The sequence below is a fragment of the Diabrotica undecimpunctata genome, chromosome 2, assembly GCF_040954645.1.
Source record: "Diabrotica undecimpunctata isolate CICGRU chromosome 2, icDiaUnde3, whole genome shotgun sequence".
In the NCBI taxonomy this organism is placed as follows: Eukaryota; Metazoa; Arthropoda; class Insecta; order Coleoptera; family Chrysomelidae; genus Diabrotica; species Diabrotica undecimpunctata.
In genome coordinates this window covers 85,459,736-85,487,443 of record NC_092804.1, presented here as the reverse complement: position 1 = coordinate 85,487,443, position 27,708 = coordinate 85,459,736, and the positions used below count along the sequence as shown (strand labels likewise).

Sequence of the window (27,708 nt, the reverse complement as noted above, 5' to 3'; positions counted from 1 at the left end):
AAGCCTTTGGAAGCATTAATACATAAAAGCATTGCGGACATAATGTGGCCGAAATTACAAAGGATTAGGGTAAGATTATCTAAATAAGACATAGAGGTAAAATTTAAGCCAGGCAAGTTCATGCATGTGGCAGATTTATTATCGAGGAATTTTATAAAAGATGAAGTGGATGATGATAAATTTATGACAGAAATAGTTCATACTATTGACATGACTGATGAGAAGAGAGAGCAATTTAGGACTGAAGTGGATGCTGATGAGGTTCTGAAACTAGTAAAGAAATATTGTATACAAGGGTCGCCCAAAACCTTGTTAAGAGTAAGAGATTCAATTAGGTATTATTATTATATAAGAAATGAACTATATTTACTTGACGGACTAATATTTTACAAAGACAGAGTTATAGTCCCAAAAATATTGAGAGTGGGCATGCTAAGATTAATGCATTGGAGTTATTTTGGCATTCAAAAAACCCAACATAGAGCAAGACAGATATTACATTGGCCACAAATGAACAAAAGTATAGAAGACTGGGTAAGAAATTGTAGCAAGTGTGGGATATTTAAAAGTCACGATGCTAAAGAACCACTATTAGAGAGTTGCCTCAAGCACCTTTTGAAAAGGTAGCAAGTGATATATTAGATTATGGTGGACAGTCATATCTAGTTCTGATCGATTATTTTTCTACATGGCTCGATATAGTGACAATTAATTTAAAAACTTTTCAGGTGGTCATCAAGGAGTTAAAGAAAATTTTTTCAACACACGGAATACCCTACAAAGTCAGCAATTTGCTTAAGACTGAGATTTTCGGTTTGTAACGTCCAGTCCCCGCTATCCACGGTTTAATGGACAGGCAGAACGAGCCGTTCAAATTGCAAAAAACATGCTTAGAAATTGTGACGACTTAGATATGGCACTCCTGGAGTATCGCAATACTCCAATAAATGGAACAGATAAAACACCGGCCCAATTAGTGACTAACAGGGTTCTTAGATCGAAGCTACCATCAAATAAAAAGCACAAAAACATAAATCTAAAGGAAGAGTGGGAGAAACTAGAGGAAAAAAGAAACGAATATAAAAATTATTATGATAGAAACACCAAGGTAAGAAGAGAAATAGTGCCAGGAGAGAATGTAGGTGTCAGAGAGGGTAGAGAATGGAAACCAGGTAAAATTCTGGAAAAAGTAGATGAGGCACTCAGATCTTATTTAGTCCAGAAAGAAAATGGGAAAATGGTCAGGCGAAACAGTTATCACTTGAGGCCTTCCGTAATTAAAGCGGAAATTAAGAAGATTACTGATTTTGCACATAATGATAGATCATTAAACTCCTCATCTGGGAATCAGAGTTGTGGAGTAGAGGAACCGTCAACCTCCCAGATGAATGCTGAAAATAGAACTAGCGCTAGACTCAAAAGGGCTCCAGTGCGTTTTAAGGACTATCAAATGTAAGGGGAAATATGTCATATCAGTAGGTTATGATTACGGTCACGGGGCTCTAGGTACAATGTATGGAGACTCGTTGTCAGTTGTCACTACTTGTCAAGGTTGTTGTTAGAACATGGGTTTTTTTGGATATTGTTGATCCTTGCAGCCTTTGTTAAAAAGTATGTTTAAATAAATGTATTAAACTGAATGAAATATTATTACTGCCTCCATGGGCTTTTTCAGCAGTAAAATAAGCGTACAAATTAGATGTTACTTGATTTATATCCAAAACACGTCTTGCCATTTCCGCTGTCAACACAGAAACAAACTCTTTCCAATCACAAGCACCACTATGACAAACTTATTAGAGTATCATTAATTTGCAACCGGTTTGGGATTATATCTAAAGTAAGGTATCAGTTTCTCCGAATGGCCAAAAACCCAAGTACAGGCTATGAAGTATTCAATAAATATTTACGATGTTAATCTCTCAGAGCTCACTGATTAGAACTAGATTAAATTCTAGGTAATAACTAATCTCGTGAAAAATATTTTGCAGGTAAATATAAAATAAAAATAAACTTTAAAAATCTAAATCTTTGCATAACCTTGTTAACATAGTATCTCTAATGTTAAAAAAGTAAAGCTGCTAGCCAAACAAACATTTCCACGTAAAATGTGCAGTGCAAATGAGTTCTATCAAAATATTTTACTGTAAATAACTTATTATTATGTACAAAAGGTTATAAAATATTTTTTTTATTTAATTTAGAAATTACTTGTTTTATATTTTCACTGACGATCATCAAATCTCGAAAGTTACAATACTTCGGACACATTATGCTAAATGAATTCAGGTACGCCCTGTCACAACGTTTGTGCAGATTTTCCGCGCTGTTGCAGATAAGATAAATATTGCCATGATGATCGCCAACATTCATCATGGATAGGCACATCAAGAAAAAGAATATTTTCACTAATGGAAAAATTTACTTCCGTACTTCTTACGTCATACCGTGGATGGAGTGGATTATTGGCTGTAGAGTACCTAGCGATAATCCAAAAGAGTTGCAAATTCGTGAAATATATTTTACCAGCAATGGTAAATCAAGGATTTATTTTAAGGTAAATTTAATGTTTAAGGTTATTTTTTATTTATTCAATATAGCTCGGTTTACAAAGATATCAAACAATCCCCCTTAAATGTTTGCGTGCCGTAAAATTCCTTAATAAATATTATACGTCTTCCTTTAAACGATGGACAACTTCTAATATTGTTACATTCCATGTAAAAAAGTCATTTAATTAAATGCTCTAAGACCAGTAAAAGGTTCATGACTGATATAGGTCAAATTATATAGACTCAAACAATTTTCGCTATTTTCGCCACTCATTTTTCTTGATAATTTTCTCCAATTAGATCAAAGGACAAATGTTCCCAAGGTTAATCAAGGCAATGTGTGCAAGGGACTTGTATATTATAGCGTGTCGAAGTCTGTCAAGTTAACCGCTAGAAATGGGGACGCCCGCTGACCTCAACTTTAAATGAAATTAAGGTTAATTGTGGACAAATTTAATAACGATAGTCGCAAACACCCATTGAAACGTACCACTTCTATTCATATTTTATCGATGCAATAAAATATACAAAAAAAGAATATATTTATATCATCTAGAGTTTTAAAATTAATACAGGTTCTTTCAGTTTGAAATGAACATACGTCAACAGATATAACACACATCTAAACGATTCTAAAAAGACCATACTTATTATTGTTTTTAGGCCAACTAAGATATAAATATTTATACTTTTTGAGTACAAACGTTGAGGAAATTTTATGTTTCAGTTTCAGTACATTAAAATGATAGCTGCTCAATATAAATTATCGAATTTGTATTTTTTATTATTCCTAATGGTCTAAACGTCTAAATTATTATTGGAAAATGTGATTCCAGGCCCAGTCTTTACACGGAATATATCAATAATTTCCTTTTATACGCGCTTTGTATAAAGTACTTATAGACTAGGCGGGATCTGTAGAAATTCAGACCATAATGGACATTTTTCATAGGAAGCTATTTTTTTACTGGAATCCCTTCAGGATGTCCCCAATATCGATAATCACGATATGCGCCAGTCGCAAACCCAGTGCTAATTTTTTTATTTAACAAAATCTAAAAACAATTGAAAATTTCTCATTTATTTGCTCCTATTTTCGTTTATAATTCGGAAAATATTAATCCTAGAGAAAAAATTATAAGAAGTTAAAAGTTTCGTTATTCAATTTTACACAATATTTGGTTAGCTAAAAATTGAAAATTTAATGTTTATTGTTGAAAAAATAGCAATAATTGGAAAAAAAGAAAAAAAAAATAAAGTTAATCCTTTAAATGTTTTCGACTTTCTAAACTTACTTACAAGCTCCATATTTTGCCTAGCAAAACTTTTTAATACGTTTAAAATGTGTGCTAAATTTTGTTAAAATCGGTCGGATAGGTTATGCATAATAATTTTGCAATCCAGCCTACTGGAAAAAAATCGTAAATTTTCAAATTTATAGTAGGCCCTAAATAAGGCTCTCAGATAGTCCCAAATTTTTTCGGTTCACTAGGAAAGCCTAGAAATTTTTTTAAAGTTTTAAACATTTTTTACGCTTATAAACAAATTGAATAACTTTACGAGCTTTAAACATATCCTTCCAAAAAAAAAGAGAAAGACTTTAAAAAAAATTATTAACGATTGAGTCAAAATAAGGTTTATTTATGAAAAAAAAAAATTTTTTTCGTTCGCCTTTGTTTTAACATTTTAAATTATTTATTAACAATTTATAAATACATATTTATTTACTAAAAGTAAAAATTTACTTCAATGTATAAATTGCAAGCTTGTTTAACATACAATTGTTTATTTTAATTAAATTAAATGGTTTTAATTACAATTAAAAATGGTATTTGAAAATATGATATTTGAAATCCTTGTCGTCCGAGACATCGATTCAAAAAAAAAGAGCAAAATTGGTTAACAAGAAGCCGAGATAATGCAATTTTTAGGGCACGCTATGATTTTGAACTCGCCGATTTACATTTCGAGTGAATGTCCCCCACCACCACCTCTCATGCATTCCGAGCGACATTTTACGCGAAAACGGTTTTTTATTTGTCTTTTTTATGGATGTAGCCATGAAGCGCATTACGTAAAACTTTTCATATAAAAAGTACTTGACAAGACGAGGATATTTGTTTAAAAACGAGCCCTCTATCACTTATGGTTACACGGCAAATGTATGCCAACTTTGACCTTCAATATCTCGGCAACCAGTAAGTCAAATAATTTTTTTTTTTTAAATGAGCGTCTTTTAATGTTCTTTAAGTGTATAAATTTTGAAATTGATATGTTTAAAGCTCGCAAAGTTATTCAATTTGTTTATAAGCCTAATATATATAAAAAAAATGTTTAAAATTTAAAAAAAAATTCTAGGCTCTCCTAGTGAACCGATTTGAATTTTACAAAAAGCGTTTGAAAGTTTGAGCCTTCCTTTATCTGAAAAAAAATTGCCACTATCTGAGGGCCTTATTTAGGGCCTACTATAAATTTGAAAATTTGCGATTTTTTTCCAGTAGGCTGGATTGCAAAATTGTTATGCAAACCCTATCCGACCAATCTTAACGAAATTTAGCACACGTTTTAAACATAAATGTTTTTCTAGGCGGAATATGGAGCTTGTAAGTCAAGTTTAGAAAGTCGAAAACATTTAAAGGATTAACTTCATTTTTTTGTACTTTTTTTCAAATTATTGCTATTTTTTCAACAACAAACATTAAATTTTTAATTTCTAGCTAACCAAATATTGTATGAAATTGAATAACGAAACTTTTAACTTCTCATAATTTTTTCTCTAGGATCAATGATTTTCGAATTATAAACGAAAATAGGAGCAAAAAAATGAGAAATTTTCAATTGTTTTCAGATTTTGTTAAATAAAAAATTTAGCACAGGGTTTGCGACTAGCGCATATCGTGATTATCGATAATGGGCACATCCTGAAGGGATTTCAGCAAAAAATAGCTTCCTATGGAAAATGTCCAATCCAAAACAGATCCCGCCTAGACTATTAATCAATTTCTTCATAGTAGAATCGCAAAGATAAAAGATATGATACATTTTTTAACACATCATTGTTGTGAATTTGGACTTAAAAATGATATAAAAATGAGCTTGTGTATGTGTGTGTGCGTTTGTGTATGTGTGTGTGTGTGTGTGTGTGTGTGTGTGTGTGTGTGTGTGTGTGTGTGTGTGTGTGTGTGTGTGTGTGTGTGTGTGTGTATTTGTGTGTGTGTGTGTGTGTGTGTGTGTGTGTGTGTGCGTATGTGTGTGCGTGTGTACGTGTGTGTGTGTGTGTGTGTGTGTGCGTGTGTGTGCGTGTGTGTGCGTGTGTGTGTGTGCGTGTATGTGTGCGTGTGTGTGCGTGTTTGTGCGTGTGTGTGCGTGTGTGTGCGTGTGTGTGCGTGTGTGTGTGCGTGTGTGTGCGCGTATGCGTGTGCGTGTGCGCGTATGCGTGTGCGCGTATGCGTGTGCGTGTGTGCGTATGCGTGTGCGTGCGTGAATATGCGTGTGCGTGTGTGAGTGTGCGTGTGTGAGTGTGCGTGTGCGTGTGTGAGTGCGTGTGGTGGTGTGGTTTGGCTTCGAACTGTGTTCATTAGCTACAGATCATACTAATCACATATTACTGACTTAAAATTAAATGTGTTGCAATATACCTACTTTTAAAGATTACGTACTTGTAAGTATCGATTGTATTTTGGTGACTACCGCAAAAATTTTAAAGCTATTTCTGCTAAATATTGTTTTTGTTTTCCTGGGAATTTTATTTAAGAAATCATGCAGTGATTTGTCGAATGAGACAATTCAACATGATATATTAACTCGACCCGGATTGTGCACTTTTTACAATTTGGTTAATAACTCTTTTGATGATCCCACGTGTTTGGTACATTCGAAAAATATATGGTTTAAGTCTCCCACTGAAGTTTTGGTACACTCACAAATGGGGTCCTAAAATACTTATATTTTAACCCTGTAAGCGCGCTTGATGCTCTCAAGCAACGTTGACTTCAAAACTTAACAATTTCCGTATACGTCGAATTTTACCACAATAGGACGGTGTGGTATGCAAGCGACAACCGTTCGTCTATGGTTCCGGTATGTGCGCCACCTGTATTAAACTATTTTAACTTAAAACATCAGTTCGACTGTGAGATTTTAACAGCAGTGTTGTAGTGCCGACGTTGGCAGTTAAATATAAATAAATCGGTAAGTAAAAACAGGTATTTTGCTGTAATATTTTTACAATATATTTAGGAAAGGTGTATTAATAATCTAAAAGATACAGTTACTTTCTATTTTTAGAAGTTTTAGCAAACATTTCACCTAAAAAGAATGTTGCTTAGAATCAACGTTGACGCTAAGTGGTAATAGTAATAACATCAATTTTCTTTTCAGAAATATGAATATTCCTCCACTTACGTTTTATGGAAACAAATCGAGCTACGTAGTTCCTGTTCGGGCAGATGTATCAGATACAGAAAGTGTATCTGATGATGACGACGTCGAAGGTATGCATTTTGATAAATGTTTAGCTGCAGATTCAAGAGATGAATATTATGAAATGCAAACGGGTAGAAATAAATATATGGAGTTAGTAATAGTAGAATCTGATATTGAGCAGGAAGAAATAGCTTTAGAAGAGCCACAACCCAAGAATATGAAAAAAGGAATGAAACCAGTAGTAACATATTCTTGGTCAGAAGAAGACATACCTACAAATGATGTTTTAGATTTACCTCCATCTGAAATAACTGAAGTTTTATCACCACTGGAATATATCACACAGTTTTTCTCCTTAACATAATGGCTGATATTGTGCACCAAACTAATATTTATTCGACTGAAAAAACAGGTTGTCCTCTACAACTAACTAATGCAGAACTTACAGAATATATTTCCATACCTTTTACTATGAGCATTATAAAGTTGCCTGCTATAAGTGATTATTGAGCCAGGAATACTCGAATTGACAAAATAGCAGATATTATGCCTTTACGACGTTTTGCTAAAATTAGAAGGTACTTACATTTTGCTGATAATTCTTAATTATCCCCCAATACTAAAGACCAATTTTTCAAAATAAGACCCCTAATAGAAAACATTAGAACAAATTGTCAGAAGTTCCACATTGGCAATCAATATTCTGTGGATGAGACTATGATTCCTTACGAAGGTACTTTTGAAGGCAATCTTAGACAATATATAAAAAATAAACCACACAAATAGGGTTTCAAATTGTTTGTAAAAGCAACTGTTTCTGGCATCATCACAGACTTCATAGCTTATCAGGGTGCGTTTACGTTTGACCAGTTAGCAGGTACCTCTAACGAATTGTTAGATGTAGAAAAAGAGTTAGGTGTTGATTCCGGTATTGTTGTTGCATTGTGTAAAACCATCCAGGAGAGACGGTAGTATTTTTTGACAATTATTTTAGCAGCCTTTCATTGCTTTCATATTTAAAAACTAACTTTGGAATTCAGAGCTTAGGAACATTTAGAGCAGACAGAATTGCCGGTTGTCCATTAGAAGCTGACAAAATTATGATGATAATGGCATGATAACAAATGTGTGTTATTAGGTAGTGTGTGTATAACCGACACATGGAAGGTGTAGATAAAGCTAATTCTCTTTTAGGATTATACCACAGTCCTAGTAGGGCTAGACGATGTTACTATGGTATTTTTACATATCTTTTAGATATGTGTGTTGTCAACGCCTGGCTAGTATATAAACATCATTGTGCTGAGCTAAAAGTGAAACCAATACCTTGAAAAAAATTTAAAATGGACATAGCTGAATCTTTTTACCAAACAGGTAAAATTAAAAAAAGGGGCGCCCTTCACTGAACGAGACGGTCGAAGAAATTGTAACTCCTACGAAAAGTCGACCACATGACATCACTAGGAAAGACAACGTAGGACACTGGCCTATCTATGGACCAAAAGGAAGATGTCGATTCTGCAAGAATGGCTACACGACAATTCTGTGTCAAAAATGTGATATGGGACTATGTTTTACACCGGCCAAGAATTGATTTTTTAATTTTCATAACTCTCCATAAATTTTTATCTTTGTTTTTTTCATGTAACTGAGTAAGTATTAAAGTTCATGTTTGCTTATTTCTGTAGTTTTTCTTACATATTGTAAGCCCTAAAAAAATTATTTTTGTTAGTGCTGATCCCTCGTTTACACAATACAAAAATTGTAATCTCAAACTGTTACTGTTGCTGTTTGGAGCAACGTTCTCATTATATCACTAATGGACAATGTTACTTGAGGGCAACATTTTCAAACTCCACTTTTTATACAAAAATTGTATATACCAACACCATCAATACGTTCATAGTCGTTTAAAAAAACACTTAGAATTTTATTTCAATGAATTTAAGGTGTGACGGTTACAGGGTTAAATAGATGAGCTGGAAAGCAACCATGATGAATTTTAATTCTAGTATTAGTGGAAGCATGATTTGGAAGGAAAAGGGTTAGGTGAGGAGTGCAATTGGACAGAGCTAGATAAATTGAATAATAGTGACTCTTGTAACATTTTTTTAATTAATATATTAAATTAATTTTAATTCCTTTTACCCATGTGGATGATACGCTGATGGTCGTGTTTACGATCAGAAATTTTTATTGGAAAACTACCGGAATATGACTGAAGAATCTACCTAAGTATTTATTTAAAGACGCCGGTCTGGCGAATCCTTAGCTAATCCTCTTTTTCATAAATGCGGTAATTGTCGTCGAACGCCCGTTATAATGTTTTTCGGGAAAAACCTAATCTAGGAGATTTGATGTTTCATCACGTTTGTAGGTAGAAGTATACCGTTATGTTCAATGTTAATTAGAACTTTTTACCTTCTCAGAAATACATACAGCTGGCCTATCATTTTTGGGGGGAAGATACCCTCACCTTTTCTTGGGTAGCTTGGTAAAATTTTAGAGGAACCAAGTTACTTATCGGTGGGCATTCGTCGAGTTAAGACGCTTAGTTCACATTATCGTATCTGCTACCTTACCGTCTCTGTGCATTTTCTTTATAAGTGTGTATACACTTGTTTATTAGAGTTTTTTTATCCTACACTATATTAGTATAAGCATAGTTGTAACGCACCTTTAAGGGTAATTAAATTCAGTGTTTAATACCAGTACAGTATTAACTTCAGTGACTTAAAGCAGCAGTCGCCAGGAATTACTGTAAGTTGACATAATTTTAATATCTCCACCTATCTGGGCAAGTAACATGGTATGGCATCATATCATCTTCCATTATCTGGACGTATCTCAAATTGATACATGTCTTCAAATGTAGTTGAGAGTAGCTCCTGAATTTTGCAGTCAATTAAAGAACATTCTATATTTTTTTTTGTTACGAACCAAATAATCGACTTAACCAAGTGCGGTTTGGTTAAATTTTTATGTTTCATTTCTGTAACCTTTTTGTATTTCTGTAAATTTAGATTTTATTAATTTTTGTTATCTTTGGTATTTGTTATAATTTTTATTCCTTCTTTTTTGCAGTAATATCTCGAGATACGCCAAAACAATATTTGTGCATGATTATATTATAATATCTTTGTAAAGGTATTTTCTAATTATATTTCTGCTATTTTTTATATGTATACCTACCACCATTTCATAGTTGTTTGTGTATTTTTATTACTTGTGTTGCATTCAGCAGCGTCATAATTTTGTTGTGGAATATATTGTTATTGTTTTATGTATGTATTTTATTTGTCGACTCCTAACAACGTTCCCTGAATATATTTGCTTTTTATCTTTAAATATAACTATACCTCGACCAGTAGAAAGATCAGGCTTATTAAGTTTCGTAGGTAAGTAAGTGTAATACCTTGTATATTTATTTTTTGTTTATGTAGAGTGTTGACCAAATTTATTCAATACTTAACTGTGATATCTTTTCTTGGGTTTGATCTCTGAACCTAAATATCTTTCCTTATCTCTTTTCTTTTCTAAGGTTTCTTAATTTTCTCCTTAAACCCCAAAAAATTAAGTGGCGCCCTGTTCCCTATCTTATCTTATCTTTGGTAATTTTACCCATCGATCTTTTTGTTTATTTCTGTATCTTTTTCTAATATCTCTTATCGTATCTCTTCTTATTTCGTCCGTTGGACCCATTCCTGGTTCCAAAAGCTAGTTTCGAACCCACGACTCGCTCTCCACCAACCATCTGGCTGCCGTCCGCAGTGTCTCCATTGGTGACCTTTCTAGCACCATCAAAAAAAGGTTTTCGAGGTTACACTCTTATAAGCATTAGTTTGACTATTTGAGTCTCACAAGCACTTTTGGCTGCCATATCTATTTCTTTATTGCCAGTAATATCTGCATGTCCCTTAACCCAAATAAATTTAATATTTTTTTGTTTCTTAATAAAGACCATAATTTAGATTTAATGTTTGGTATTATACCGTTTTCTATTTTAACTCTTTGAGCCACAAAAGTCTTTTAATATTTTAGACCCTGGTTGCTCACAAAATAAAGTTTTAAATAAGAAACATTTTTTTGTGTTTAAGTTGGAGTTGGTAATCAACAGAAATAAAAAATAAGAAATTTTATTCTAAAAACCTATCACTTTGACATATAGAGGGTGGTACAAGAGTTGTACCACTGTGCAGCACCAGTATTTTTTTTGTGTATTAGAAATAATGAATATTGCATATACATATATTCAGCTGATCATATTCATTCTTTCCTTTTTTGGCATTCGGTTGTTGTCATTTAGATAAATATGACTATTAGCAGCCAACCAAATCTATTTACAGGCATGAATTTACAGATAGAATCATCATGAAGATCTGTATTTACACTCCAATAATCTCTATAACTTGGCAGTGGTTTTATACCCATTAGCAGATTTAGACCAATAAATACTTTAATTTCCTTCACGGTTGTTGGAGTATATCTTTTGATTTTTTTGATATTCCCGTTCCGTATACAGGTTGGTTTATAAAGTAATTTTATCTAAAATATCATATATCATCAGGTATAAACAGATTGAAAAAACTGTAAGGAGTAAGCAAAATGTCTTTTTTTTGTAACAATTCCTGACGTAATCCTTGTTCATCAGTAAAATCTTTTACTGGTAGTATTTTTTAATATTCTATGTAGACCATGAAATTGTCTTTTTTTGATTAGGAACTTTCGCAAAATTCGTCGGCAAAGGAATATTCTTATCGCTCAACACATCTTCCTCACTAGACACATCGTCATTATTTAGTACAAACTCATCACTCGGTGGTTCAAACGTCTCGTCTTCACCGAGGTCGGGAAAAACTTTAGTTGCACGTTGGTACATATTTTGGATTGCCGTATATATTCAAAATATAAAATTTGTATAAAAAATAGTGTTGTTTTATGTTCCAGTGATTAAATAAATACACTACTAATCTAAAATAATATAATAAACAACACACAATATTTACTTTTTAATAAGAAAATCACGATGTAAAAATTTGTTTTACAGACACGTGCACTAGAAGTTGTTAGAATGGCAACTGATATCTAAAGACACAAATTTATGGAAAATATTTCTGGCGCGTGTTTTAAACATATTTATTAGGCTGTTCAGTATAGTGGTACATTTTAGCCGTCGCTGTGCCGAACGATAAGTTTATTTTGTTAGGTGGTACGTTTTATGGAGCGTTGTGCAACGTGGGACTAATTTTTGATGGTATAAAAAATGTACCAGTGTACTTCAAAGAGTTAAAGTTAAAGATCTAATTGTAGATCCAATGAGTGCTTGCAAAATCGATTTGGAATCACATACAATTACAACTCTCTTAATTAGATGTTGTTACACATATTAAGCGCTTTGTTTATTGCTAAAGCTTCTACTATAAAAATTGTACATATATTTGAAATACGGTACTTCTCCACGTAATGCATGGCCGGTATAATAAATGCAAAAACCTTTTTGCACTTTTAGACCCATCTGTATAAATGTATATATCACTGCTAGCGTATTCTCTTAAGACGGATTTTACAATAACATTATCTATACATCGATGATTAGAATAGTTGAGACAAACAGTTCTCCCCTTCTCAACCTAATCAGTTAAAGACTATAAAGTGTAAATACATACCAAAAATAGATCACTTGACAAAGGCACTCTGCCGAAACAGCTGTAGAGATAAGAATTTAGTAGTAAAATAACAAAAGTTTTTAGTGTTTTATTGTCTTAATTGTTCTTCATCTAGAGCTTTTCAGCCTGCATGATAAACCTTTCCAGACAGTAAAGCCTAAAAATCCTTTATTGGATGAGCCTGCGGCAAATTTGGATATTATCGTTTTTGGGAATAGAAGGTTTGGGTATCCTTTGAGTGATGGTATAATCATAGATCTGGCCAAAACATGATATCGTCATTAACATGATGTTCATCGACAAACTGAAGCAATTTGGAAAAGCAGTTATCAATATAGCTGTCTGACTATTCAGAACTTCTCCCCTCACTCTTCGTAAAAAAGGTGGGGTTACCCCTGTTATAAATTGGGCACCAGACTAAGTTTTTATTTGCAAGTTTCGCTTTATGTTTGTATCTAACATTCTCAGGGCATTTTTCTACGTTGTCCGTATAAAATTCTTTCGTTTCTCTTTATTTGAGAATTAGTTAAAATGAAATAATTTTCATCATCTAAAATAATATTTTTTTATTGGCAAAGTGTATCCCCCTCAGTTGATGTCAGCATCTTGGTAAACGAAAGAGTTGCGCTCGAGAGTATTTGAGGCATTTACATCGCTTTCCATATTTAAGACTGTTCCTCCTTAGAAGATGTATATTGACGAACCAGTCTCCTGATTGTTATTCCAACCTGTTTTTTGTCCTTCCAACCAATCTCTCAGACCTCTGTGCAAGAAATGCACGTGGTCTTACTCTTTTTGGAAGATTCAGACATGGTATTTCCTGCTTGCACTCCGCTCTTGTTCTATAAATGGTTCTGCGTATAAATAAATAAATCTTAACTGGCTGTAAATAAAGTAATCAAGCTTTATTTATTTTAATATTAAAGCCAATGAAGTTTGTGCCAAAAGTTTTTAAGATATACGTTATAATTTCACTCAGTTTATTTGTTATCACGTTGGTTGTTAATTTTAGTGTTTTGTTTAATAAATTAATTCCTCTTTAATTCTCCGTGTCCACTTTGTCTCCATATTTAAACTGGTATTAGGATGCTGGATTTCCATTCTTGTGGTATTCTGTTGTATTCAATTTTTTTTTGATTGATTTTAATAGTTGTTTTGTCAGATCTGGTCCTCTGTACTTGAGGAGTTCATTCGGTATTCTGTCATCTCCTGGCGATTTTCTTAATCTTCCCTATCTCTTCCTCCTCATTATTTATTTCTTCGTTTGTCGTCACCTCTGGTGTTGGTGGTTAATTATTGTTACCTTGTGATGGGTAGCTCTTTCGGGGCGACAGACTCAGTAAAACACAGGTTTGAAATAAAAATAAATCTATTAATTTAGTATATACAATAAATAAAAATAAAAAAGGAATTCTACGTTGTACACTTATATAATGACTAAAACGAATTCTACGTCCCACGATGAACGAAGTCCCCGGCGAATGTCTATAAAAGAAAAGAAATGAATTAGTATTAAAAAGAAACGAAATGGGGGAAATCGATCGAGCGCAGATTTATACTCGCTTTCGCTTCAATTCAGCGAAAGCTCCGAATATGCTCGCAAACAAAATATCTAGCTGTGCAGACCCACGGCAATGTTCAATACACAATGCCGACGGGTTCCGCTTGGCTAAGGACAGAGAGTACGATCCTCAATACGGAAATCTCTCCGTCCCGGTTGGTTCTGTGCAGATCCACGGTAATGCTCAATACGCAATATCGATGGGTTCCGATTGGTTAGGGACAGAGTATGATCCTCAATACGGAAATGTCTCTGTCCGCAATGGTTCGTCGGTTCACTACACCGGCGAGTCAGGGAGCCTAGAGCGCTAGCTACAAGACTGTCTAATTCCGCTATTCACACGCCTTAAATAGCCGTTTGAATCCCACTACGCCTTCACGTTGTAGAAGTGGATGCGCAAATATTGACACTCCCACGGTTCGAACTGTTAAACGATCATAGCATCGTTACACCCCCTTCTCTTTGAAAAAAAAAGTAACATACCTTTTTTTTTGTGTAGATGGTGTCTACAGCCTCGTGATGCCATCTATCCCTCTCGGTATCTTTATTACAATCTTCCTTGTTTGATGTTGATGAACTGAATTCTGCTTGCTAGCATTGCCACTTAAATACCGTTTGGTTGTGGTGGGGATTGGATTTCTGTAGTAACATTTCCCCCCTCCCATGGTTTTAAATCTTTTACATGCGCCGTCATCTGCTTGCGGCTACTACTATCGGCCAATTTCAGTTTTACTATTACTGGTGATATCATTGACGTTACTATGTATGGCCCTGAGTACTTCGGCGCTAGTTTGCTGTTGAAAGTTGCACTAGCCGATGATAGATGGTGTTCCTTTTTCATGACTCGATCTCCTGGATGTGGCCGCCAGTCTCTTCGTCTTAGATCGTAATATTTCTTTTGGTCCTCGAAAGCGTGTTCCATGTGCACTTTCGCTAGTTCTCTTAACTCTTCTAACTTGTTTAAGTTTTCTGCATACCCCTGTATATCTTGTCCATTTGTCGCCTCTGTTGTGTCTAATTCCCTTCCGAATTTAAGAAGCGCTGGTGAAAATCCTGTTGAATCGTGTCTTGCCGAATTTATGGCGTAGCAGAATTCTGGTATGAATTTGTCCCAGTCTTTATGGTTATCCTCCACGTAAGTAGCTATCATCGTTTTCAGTACTTTGTTCATTCGTTCTACTGGATTGCATTGAGGTGAGTACGGCGGTGTTAGAATGTGATTTATGTTATAGGACTTTAGGAACGCCTTAAAATTTCCGCTTGTAAATTGCGCGCCGTTGTCCGAGATTATTTTCTTCGGGATACCGAATTGCATGACTACTTTAGATCGTAGAGTGTCGATGATTGAGTTCGTAGATGCTGCTCTTATTGGCTGGGCGACGACCCATTTGGTAAACCGGTCTTGCACGACTATTAAGAAAATGTTTCCTTTTGCAGATCTTGGGAATGGTCCCATTAAATCAACTGAGACAGTATGCCAAGGCTTTTCTACAGTGGGCGGTTGCATTTTCCCGGCTGGTTGCATTTGAGACGGTTTATATTGGAGGCACTTCGTACAGGCTCTAACGTAGTCTGCAATTTGTTTAAACATCTTAGGCCAATAGTACTTTTGCGCTATTCGGCAAATTGTTTTTGCAATTCCTAAGTGGCCTGCTGTGGTCGAGTCATGATTTTCCTCCAAAATATCTTTCCTTTTATATCTTGGTACGCATAATTTCCATGGGTTACTAAACTCTGGGTCGGCTAGATTACGGCTGCTCCAAACGTGTTTATATAATTTCCCGTTTGATATTTGTAAATCCGGGAAATCGTCTGGGTTCTGGAGTACATTCCTATATAAATTATCGTACCAACTGCATGATTCCAGTTCTGATGCTAATAATTCCGACTCTGGTTCTTCGCTCTGGTTTTCTTGTGGTTGTCGTGACAAAGCATCTGCTACCTTGTTGAGGACTCCCTTTCTATATATTACCTCGAAATCGTACTGTTGCAGTTCTAAACTCCACCTGGCTAACCGACCTGACGGGTTTTTAAGGTTCTTCAGCCATTTGAGGGACTGATGGTCTGATATGAACTTAAAATTGTATCCTTCTATATACGGCCTCATTTGCTTTATCCCGTACACGATGGATAGACATTCTTTTTCCGTTGTGGAATATTTTGTCTCGGCTGGTGTGAGGGTTCGACTAGCATATGCAATTACTTTATCCTGGCCGTCGTGTTTCTGTGTTAGTGCAACTCCAAGTCCACAGTTCGACGCATCTGTTTGCAGGTAAAATGTTTTCGAAAAATCGGGGCATGCTTATACTGGGGCCGATGTAAATTTTGATTTTAGCTCTTCAAACGCGTTTTCCTGCTTATCGGTCCATTTCCATCTTATCTTCTTCTTCAGAAGCATGTTTAGCGGTCCTGCTATTGTCGAATAGTTCTCTATGAATCGGCGGTACCATGATGTTATTCCTAGGAACCGGCGGAGTTGACGCACATTTCTCGGTGCTGTAAGTCCGGTTATAGCGTTGGTTTTCTCCGGGTCGGTTTTTATTCCTTCTGCTCCAACCACATGTCCTAAGTATCTGAGTTCTGACTGGCAAAACGTGCATTTCTCGAAGTTCAGCTGTAATCTGGCTTCTTTCAGTCTTCGGAAAACTTCATGTAGGTGATTTAAATGCTCTTGGAGCGTTTTAGATATTACTACGATATCATCCAAGTAGGCAAACGCGAATTCCATATCGGGAGGTATTACCTTATCCAGTAGGCGTTGGAAAGTGGCTCCTGCGGAATGCAGTCCGAATGGGGTGGTTTTGAACTGAAAATGGCCTTTTCCGGGTACGCTGAATGCTGTCACTGGGCGGCTTGTTTCTTCTAGGGGTATTTGAAAATATCCCTGTTTCAAATCGAGGGTCGATATAAAATTTGCTTCCTTGAGTCTATCCAGAATTTCCGATATTCTGGGTAACGGATATGCGTCCTTATCTGATAGTTCGTTGACTTTTCTAAAGTCAATGCAAAATCTGTACGAGTTATCCTTTTTCCTAACTAGTACAATCGGTGAACTCCAACCACTTGTGGAGGGTTCGATGGTTCCTTCTTTTAACATTTTGTCCACTTCTTGGTTGATGATCTGTAGCATTGCGGGATTGTGCCGCCTATAAGGCTGCTTGACTGGATCGCACTTTTTCTTCAATTTTATTTCGTGTCTTATTAAGTTCGTGGGTCCTGTTATATTCTCAAACTCCCTTAGTTCTTTTCTTAGGAACCTTTCTAACTCCGTATTTTGAGTGGAGTCTTTTAAAGTGTTACATGTCTCTTCTTGATGTTGTATGTATTGTTTGGTCGTATGTTTATCGAATTTAAGTTCGATAGAATGGTTCCTGAGGAATTCCACTCCTATTAATGCATCTTCCGTCAACCCTGGCATTACTATGAATGTTTGTCGGGTTTGTAACTTATCGATCTCGCATTCAATTGTCAACTTCTGGTTAAGCTCGATTGACGCTCCATTTGCTAGTCTTGTTCTCCCGCTGTAGCTATCTAGAGAGTCCTTGTATATCTGAGCTATTCTATCCCCGACGTAATTTTTGGTAGTTCCTGTGTCGATGAGCGCTCTGTATGTTCTTTGCCCTATTTTTAGTGATGCGAACAGTCGAATGTCATTGCTTGCTGGCTGTGTAACGGCGAAAACGAATGGAGTCGAATCTTGTTTTACAGACTGGGACGACTCCTTGTTTCTCCAGTCTGTAATTCGTTTCCCTGACGCCTGAAACAGCAGTCGCTGCTGTAAACCCCTTCTCTGCCGCAACGCGAACAAAACTTTTTCCATGGGTTTTTGCAGTTTTTACGGCTGTGACCTGGCATCTTGCATCTAAAGCATGCCGTTTTCGCATCGTACTCTGCTTGCTCCGTGCGTCTCCAGTTTCCACGGCAAATCTGATTTGCTCGGGTCTTTTCGTCTTCTAGAGCTTCGTATTCTTGGGCTAAATCCTGTAATTCGGCTAAGTTTCCGAAATCCCGGCGGCGAGCATAAAGCTTATATTCTGGTAACAAATTTTTGTATATCCTTTCGAGTTCTTGGTTTTTAGAAAAAGATCCTTCTCGTCTGATTAATGTTTGAATCTCCGTGATATATCTATCTACTGGTTCGTTCTGTCTCTGTTTTCTGTTTCGGATTTCCTCTTCTAGTTGTAGCAAATATCCCCTGGGATAGAAAGCTTTTTTAAAATCTTCGCTGAAATCTGTCCATGACTTCCAATTTTTGTTATTGTTTCTGTACCATAACAAGACGTGGTCTCCTAATAATTCTGGTAATGCTCTTAGTAGATCTTGTCCAAGCTTAATTCGTCTATCCTCTCTAAGAATTCTATTGCATCCGAATGTTTCTTGTCGAAGTGTGTGTTCCACTTTCGTACTTGATTTAGCAATTCTGGTTGCCCCATTTGTTTCGTTATTGTTAATTCCTGTAATTGTCTTCGGATGCCCGAAATTTCCTGGGCCAGTGTGTCGGATTCTGTTCCCTTGGAAGTTTTTTCTTTTGGGATTGTTCCTGTAGCTTCCTCGCGATTTTTAAAATAGGTTCTGAGTCGTGCTCTCAATTCGTCGACGGTTCCCTTGGGATCTAAGCCGTATTTTTTGGCCTCGCTCTGCAATTCCTCTTTGCAAAGTCGGTTTATCCACGACGTACCTGTTACTGAGTCTGTGTCTTTATCTGTCGGCATGTTATTAATTTTTGCTCGGGCGCCAGTTTGTGATGGGCGACAGACTCAGTAAAACACAGGTTTGAAATAAAAATAAATCTATTAATTTAGTATATACAATAAATAAAAATAAAAAAGGAATTCTACGTTGTACACTTATATAATGACTAAAACGAATTCTACGTCCCACGATAAACGAAGTCCCCGGCGAATGTCTATAAAAGAAAAGAAATGAATTAGTATTAAAAAGAAACGAAATGGGGGAAATCGATCGAGCGCAGATTTATACTCGCTTTCGCTTCAATTCAGCGAAAGCTCCGAATATGCTCGCAAACAAAATATCTAGCTGTGCAGACCCACGGCAATGTTCAATACACAATGCCGACGGGTTCCGCTTGGCTAAGGACAGAGAGTACGATCCTCAATACGGAAATCTCTCCGTCCCGGTTGGTTCTGTGCAGATCCACGGTAACGCTCAATACGCAATATCGATGGGTTCCGCTTGGTTAGGGACAGAGTATGATCCTCAATACGGAAATGTCTCTGTCCGCAATGGTTCGCCGGTTCACTACACCGGCGAGTCAGGGAGCCTAGAGCGCTAGCTACAAGACTGTCTAATTCCGCTATTCACACGCCTTAAATAGCCGTTTGAATCCCACTACGCCTTCACGTTGTAGAAGTGGATGCGCAAATATTGACACTCCCACGGTTCGAACTGTTAAACGATCATAGCATCGTTACAACCTATAACAAATAGGGATCGACAGTAGTCTGTCCATGTTTCCTTCTGAATGTGTTTCGTTTTTATTAGTTCGTTCATTTTTTGTCCTCTGACCATTCTTCATATTCCTTTTGTGTTCCATCTGTTTTAAGAAGGTCTGCCAGTGTTCCCTTTTTATTTTTCTAACTAAAGTATTCGTTTTATTTTTTATTCGTTTATAGTGGTTGTATGCCTAGTGTGTTTGCTGTGTTCTGTATTATAAATAGGCTTCTTCTTTTCTTCACATGTTGTATGCATTTCTTCTCTAAATCATGGGGTTTTCTGTTATGATAAGTTAGTGTTCGTTACTTTCCTGTATCCAAGTGATTTTATTATATAAGGACCCTTATAATTAATAAGCTAATAATGCTATATAATAAATATGGGTTCTATGTGGTAAATAATCTGCATTGCTCATTCTGCTACGCCATCATAGTATAGATCGTCGGATAATAAATATCACTCTTAAATGTACTTACATCTTTATTGATGAATATATAAGTTAACACTTATTACATATTAATGGTTAATACATTAATGGTACTTAATTGACGGGGTAACGAAATTTACTAGAATTCGTATATTGAAATGATAGCTACGCGTTGCTAAGATTTCATCTGTTAATACAATTATACCGACTTACTATCACGAAATTAAGTAATCAACTCTCCTAATTTCATTTTTTACTCTTTTTATAATCGTCCTTGTATATCACGAAATCAGTTAGCTTTGTTGTGCAAGTGTAAGCAAGGCCACGGTTGGATTATTTACAAGTATACAAACTTAGGCATTTTGTTAAACTTGTCACACTACGTTTGTCCCCAATTCTGATTGAAAACAATGCCAATTAAAACAACAACGAAATGAAAAACTTTACTAATATTATTTATGAATTTTCATATCTTAAGAATAGTATCACACTGTTACTGCGTTAATTATATTATTTTTGATTTTTTTCCCAGCTTTTCTCGATTTTATCGTTTTCTAATATTTCATTCCCAGCAATCTTCTCTAATATTCTTTTTCTGTACAAATACTCTGTGGATTCCGTATTTAGTCCTTCGACTCTGATTTTTGTTTGTGTTGGTGCCGCGATTAGAATAGTTAGCGAATATAAAATGCTGTTTAGATAACATAGCGTCAAGCTGATACTGATAGAATGGGTATTGGTTACATTGTTTGATATATTTATTATATAAATTGGTATCAATAAAGGCATCGGCCAATGGGTGAAAATTCTTTTTTTTTTATTACGGATTTGTTCGGTTCGCGAGATTAATTACTGCTATTTTGTCTAACAGAAATTTCCTGCATTCTATTAAACATTTCTTTGTTAAATATTGTTTATAGAGAAAGGAAGAGGCTCTTGTGTTTCAGCATATATATATATATATATATATATATATATATATATATTGTGACGATTAGGGTTTATAGAAAATAATTTATAAGTTATATACTACATAATATTAGATATTTGGTTGTTTTAAATAAGTTATATACTAGAGAATTTAATAAAAATATATTTATGTGAGGGCATTTTTAATAAATTAGCATATAATAATTGTTAAAAGTTGTATTTTAATATTGTAAATATATATAAGTGAGCCATGTGCTTAGGCAACCAAAAATACTCTCGGAGATTGACAGATATTTATACTCTGAAGTGACGTTTAAGAATATTTACGAATATAAGTGGGTTATAATAATATATTGTTTGAAATGTGTATTTTATTAAATTAGAATGTTAAGTTACTAATTTAATTATATATTCTGATCTGAAAAGCCTAAATGTAAACAAAATTATTAATAGAAAAGAATGGAATTCTCTGGATCTCCGGAGATGGCCATGTTTGCGAAATGGTTTGTTCCAGAAAATTCATACAAGTATGAAATAGAACAAATTGGAACAGGATCTCTTACGAGATGGTTCTAGAATGTCCAAAAGATATAAATACCCGTGATTTGGATTCAAGATGGCAGTGTTTGGCAGTTTTTGAAAGTTTTTAGTCAGAAAAGTTGTAGATAGTGCAGTCAGAAGAGTTTTTTGGCAATTTTTAAGTTTTTTAGTCAGAAGTCAAGCAGTTTATTATGAAAGTTAGTTAGAGTCAGTGAATCAAGTACAAATAGTCCAATAGTTTAATATAGTGAGTTAAATGAAGATTAAAAATTATGCATATAATTTAATGCACATTTATAATTATACACAAATAATTATTGAAAATAAAAAAAAGGTATATTGGAAGAAATTAAATTATATTATGGTTGGAGATTAGTATAAATCAACTTATAATAATTGGATATTGGTATATTGAAAAGAAGAATAAATATAAATGCTGTTTGCTGGTTTGGTTGGTGGTGTATAAATGCTGGTGAAGAAAACTATATCTTAAATTGGTAGAAGCTGATAATTGAAAAAAGTAATTTCACAAAAAACAAGGATAACCGAAGTACGAAGACTTTCAGTGGTGATTAGAATATATATAGTGGAAAACAGTTCATTTAGGCATTCAGTGAAAGAAAGGTACAAAATTTTGTTAATATAATTTAGTTAGTGTCATAACAATTTCAATTTTGAAGATAGTTTGTTTAAATTTTAGATTGTCTATAGAATTTAATTAGTTTTATAAGAATATCAGTTTAAAGATAGTTTATTTTAAATTTACATTGACTAGGTTAGATATATATGTGTGTTTCATAATAGTTATAATAAAGATAATTTAAAAAAGTACTTACAAGCTAATTCTTTGAGAACCGCGATAAAAACCCTATATATTATATTATTAAAAATACTCATTGCTCATCATTCAAACAAAAAACACATCATAACAATTTGGCGCCCAACGCGGTGGCTCTCTATTTAAAAGAATTAGTTTGGGAAGATAAGTGCTCTCATATAATTAAATTAATTATCAGTAGAAAGAAAAAATTATAGATTTTATTTTTAATTATATTTGAACAAGTAAAGTCTCAAAATGTCTCAAGGAAAGAAAGGTACAAGAAGCAAAAAGAATGAAGAAGATGTGGAAGTAGAAACACAACCTATACAAGAGGAGAGTTTAGTTCAAGTTCCACAAGATACTGCAGAAATGAATCCAGAAAGAGAGGAAAATGTCAATATGGCAGCTTTGATGTCATTAATGATGCAGATGAACAAGACAATGGAAGAGAATTCAAAAGAAATCAAAGAAGACATGAAAAAAATGGAACAGAAAATGGAAGAGAATACGAAAAAATTGGAAGAGAATTCAAAAGAAGTCAAAGAAGACATGAAAAAAATGGAACAGAAATTGGAAGAGAATTATAGAAAATTAGAAAAGAAAATAGAAGATAATAATAATAAAATTGTAAAACAAATGGATAAAAAACTTGAAGCTGCAGAGAAAAAAGTAGCAAATGAAATAAAAAGTATACGGAATGACTACAAGAAAAGGATAGACAATGAGAGGACAGAAGTAAAGAGGATTATTCAAGATAATAAGATAGATATAGAACAGAAAATAGAGTTACAGAAATGTAACTTAGAAGTAAAAATTAACGAAGACAGGAGAAACACAGAAGAAAAATTAGACGATATACAACAAAATATCCAAATAAATTGTAATCAAATAAGAAATGTGGAACAGAGAATAGATGATATTTCACAAATGAGAGACATAGGGAGACCTTACTTAAATTTAACAAATGAGACTGGGATTAAATTCTCTGGTAATATAAAAAATTTGCATCCTAGAGTATACATAAATAGTTTAAAACATAAATTAAGATTGGTGAATAATATTAATGATATTAAAGATTATATTAGAATGACATTAAATGACAATGCAGCAACTTGGTTTGCTAGTATTGAGAATGATTTAGATAATTTTCAAACATTTGAAAATAAATTTTTAAATTATTATTGGGGTGAACTAGAGCAAGCCAAGTTTAGAGAAATTCTATATTTTGGAAAGTATAATCAAAATTTAAAATCAAATATGGTAGATTATGCATTGAAATTGATAACAGTTGCAAAATATTTAGAACCACCACTTAGAGAGGATGAAACAGTCTTAAATGTATCTAGACATTTTGATGCTGATGTTGTGCAAACCGTAACTGTACAAAATATTCAAACAATAGATAGTTTTATTAATTTTATTCAAAGAATACAAAGAGGCAATATGACAAGTAATAATAACAACAGAAAAAACAATAATAACTTTCAATATAATAAAAATGATAATCAACAATCATATAATAATTATAGATATGGTAATAGTTTACAAAATTTTAATAATAATAACAGTAATCCAAATAGACAGAACTTTAATAATAATACTAGTTATAATAGACAAAATTTTAATAATAATACTAATTATAATAGACAACATTTTAATAACAGTACTAATAATAATAGACAAGATTTTAATAATAGAAGAAATACAGAGCGACCTAACTATAACAGACAGGTAAATTGTGTTCGAAGGAATAGAAGCTGCGAAGACAGGGAACGAAGTAGTACAAGGCAGGAAAATGTGAGTAGAAGTCATAGTAGGGAAAGACATAGGACATCAGATTCAAGTGGTCAGATACAATCTGACAATTCTAATAATCAAAATTTTGTGCAGTAAACTTTCTGAATTACAAGTTAGGCCATTGCTATTATGAAAAACCTTCTGAATTTATTTCTTTAGATGAAGAGAAAATTATTGAATCTATTAATTTAATTTATATAAATGCTTTGGCCAAAAATAAAATGATTAAGATTATGATAGATACTGGTTCAGAAAGTACTTTAGTCTCGGAGAATTTTATTTTTAATACATTAAAACTATCAGATATAATAAAGATTCCAAAAATTAAAATTATTGTTGCAAATAATAAGAAGTTGGGTGAAATTGATAAACTAGCCAATTTTAAAATTAATATTCTTAATAAAGAAATTAATATGCAAGGATTTATTGTCAAGGATTTATGTGTTGATATATTAATGGGAAATGATGAATTGGAAAAGAAGAAAGTAAAGATAGATTTTGAAGAAAAAATGGTAACTTTGGAAGGGCAAATAATTAAGTTTATGCAGAAAGATGAGGTGGAAGAAGGAATAAGAGTTGATAGGATATTATTAAAAGAAAATAATGATGTTTATGAAGAAGAAATGTATTTTGATGATAGGGAAATGTCCCAAAAGAATGTAAAGAATAATGGTAGTGAATATTTAAGGAATGGAAATTTTAAGCAGATGGATGCCTACGAGGCGGAGTGCGTAAAATTGGAAGCAAGGAATAATGAGTACATATTGAAGAATAATGTGATTTGTAAAGAAGAAGATATGATGAAAGTTTTAAATTGCCCTGAAGAATATAAATCAATAGTCATTTCCATATTGCAGCAACACAAGGGACTTGTCAATAAAGAAAATAGAATTGCACAAAATTATATCCATAGTATAAAAGTTAAAGAAGAAAAAGATTTGAAAACAAAATCATACCCAATACCATATAAATACAGAGAAGAAGTAAACAAAACAATTAATAATATGTTAGAAGATGGGATCATTGAGAAGGCAGACACACGTTTTATTAACCCCATAGTAGTAGTACGAAAAAGATCAGGTGAAATCAGGTTATGTTTGGATGCAAGGAATATTAACAAGATTACTGAAAAGCAATTTGAAGCACCAATGAGTATAGATGGAATATTAGGAAGAATTACAGGAATGTCATTTTTCACTAAAATCGATTTACAGCATAGTTTCTGGTTAATACCTCTAGAAAGAAAAAGTAGACAGTATACAGGATTTCAGATAGATGGAGTAGTATATCAATTCAAAGTAGTACCATTTGGACTTCAATCATCTTGCAGTGCTCTATGTAGATGTCTTCATGATATTTTGGATCAATATGAACATTTTGTAATTCACTACATTGATGATATATTAATTTTTTCTAAAACTGCTGAAGATCATGAGAAACACCTAAAAGTTATAATAAATAGATTAGACAAAGTTGGACTAAAAATAAATCAAGAAAAATGTACATTTTTTCAAAAAGAAGTCATATATCTAGGTTATAAACTTAACACTAAGGGAATAGAAATGGATCCAGAACGGACACAAGTCATTCAGGAATATAAAACACCACACAATTTAAGAACTTTAAGAGGATTTATTGGAATAATTAATTATTATAAAAGGATGATACCAGATCTAAGTATAAAAGAACTTCCATTACTAGAACTAATGAGAAAAGGTGTAAAATGGAGATGGGATCAGAGAAGAGAACTAGCATTCCAAGAGATTAAGAACATTTTTCTGTCAAATTTGAAAATATACTATCCTGACTACACACAGCCATTCATATTAAGAACAGATGCATCAATAGAGAGATTATCAGGGGTATTATTACAAATACATGATGGGGTCGAATACCCAATACAATTCATTTCAAGAATTACAAAGCCACATGAAAAGGGTTACTCGGTTTCAGAATTAGAACTAGCAAGTATAATACACTGTGTCACAAAATTAAGATTTTATTTGTTGGGTAATGAATTTACAATAGAAACAGATCACCAAGCTTTAACGTCTATATTAAATAACAAATATGGAAACAGTAGAATACATCGGTGGAGTCTAATACTTAGTGAATACTGCTTTGAAATCAAATACATTTCTGGAAAATCCAATATAGTGGCAGATGCTTTATCAAGGTTAGAAAATACATCACAAAAAGGGCAGCGAACAATAAAAATTGGATTAAATCAATTAGTAGAAAGTACAGGATTATATTCTAAAGAAGAAATTATAATAGATCAGATCAATTTGAGTGAAAAACAAAAAGTCCTTAGGAAAGATGGGGTATATTATAAAATAATAAATGGCATAGAAGTATATGTAATAACTAGAACTTTAGCAAAGAAAATATTGAAAAATTTACATAACAATTATATGCATATTGGTTCAAGAAAGCTATGGATGCTATTTAGGGACAATTATTTTGCAAAGAATGACATAAGTATAGCAAAAGAAGTTACTACCCAATGCCCAATATGTCAATTAAACAAAGAAAAGAATTTCAAAAACCAGAACACATATAAATCTAATGTTGTATATGAAAAACTAAATACAGTTTCCATGGATCTTATTTCAAATTTAGTTCTCAGTCCAACAGGAAAAAAGCATATACTAGTGATAGTTGATTTATATACAAAATTTATTAAACTATATCCCTGCTTTAGAACAAATGTTAAAACATTAAAATTATATATTAATCAATTTTTCGAAGAAATAGGACCATTTAGAAATTGCATAATAGATAATGCTACATATTTTAACAACCAAAAATTTCGGACATTTTGTGAGAAAAAGGGAATCAACATTCATTTTACAAGTATCAGACATCCTCAGGCAAATCCTGCAGAAAGATATATTAAAGAAGTTATAAAATATTTAAGGATACTGTGCCAAAATCAACACGAAACTTGGCAGCAACATATACCACAAGTAGAGTATTTTTTAAATAATACACATAATTTGAATACAGAGGAAGTACCAGAATATTTAATGTTTGGCCATATAGGAAACAGAAAGTGGATTAGTGAATATAATCAGGATATGTTAGAACAAGTAATGCAGAAAGTGAATAACCGAATTAGGAGGAAAGCTGAAAAATATATCAGAAGACAAAATCGAAATATAAAAAAACCAATCACATTTCAAAAAGGAGACCTAGTGTTAATTCGTTCACTTAGAAAAAGTAATGTTAAAGAAAACCGTTGTAAGAAATTACAACCAATGTTTGAAGGTCCATATACAATTGAAAATCAGAATGGACTAAATAGTTATGTGTTAATAGATGCAGAGAACAGACTAAGAGGCATATTTCATATCAACGACATTTTTCAATATCATGAAGAGATTGAATAATGATTTCTATACCTTTAACACAAATATAATAACACTAATAACTTACTGATATATCCATTTTATTCAATAGACTTGATTTGTTAAATGGTAGATGGTAGATTTCATTATTTTGAATCAATTTGACATCATACTTGTTGAATTTTG

General features: G+C 33.4%; 1 protein-coding gene across 3 annotated transcripts in view; it reads right to left on the bottom strand.

Moving 5' to 3' along the window:
• DCX-EMAP (Doublecortin-domain-containing echinoderm-microtubule-associated protein) overlaps positions 1 to 27,708 on the bottom strand; it is a 1,094,074-nt gene that overhangs the window by 756,911 nt on the left and 309,455 nt on the right. Inside the window, exon 1 of one of the 3 annotated variants that reach the window (XM_072521391.1) lies at positions 1,707 to 1,828. The exons of the other annotated variants lie outside the window; for them this stretch is intronic. Coding sequence (XP_072377492.1) covers positions 1,707 to 1,736 — 30 coding nt within the window. The 5' untranslated portion in view covers positions 1,737 to 1,828. Of the gene's footprint in view, positions 1 to 1,706; positions 1,829 to 27,708 lie in introns of those variants that run through there. 3 annotated transcript variants of the gene reach the window in all.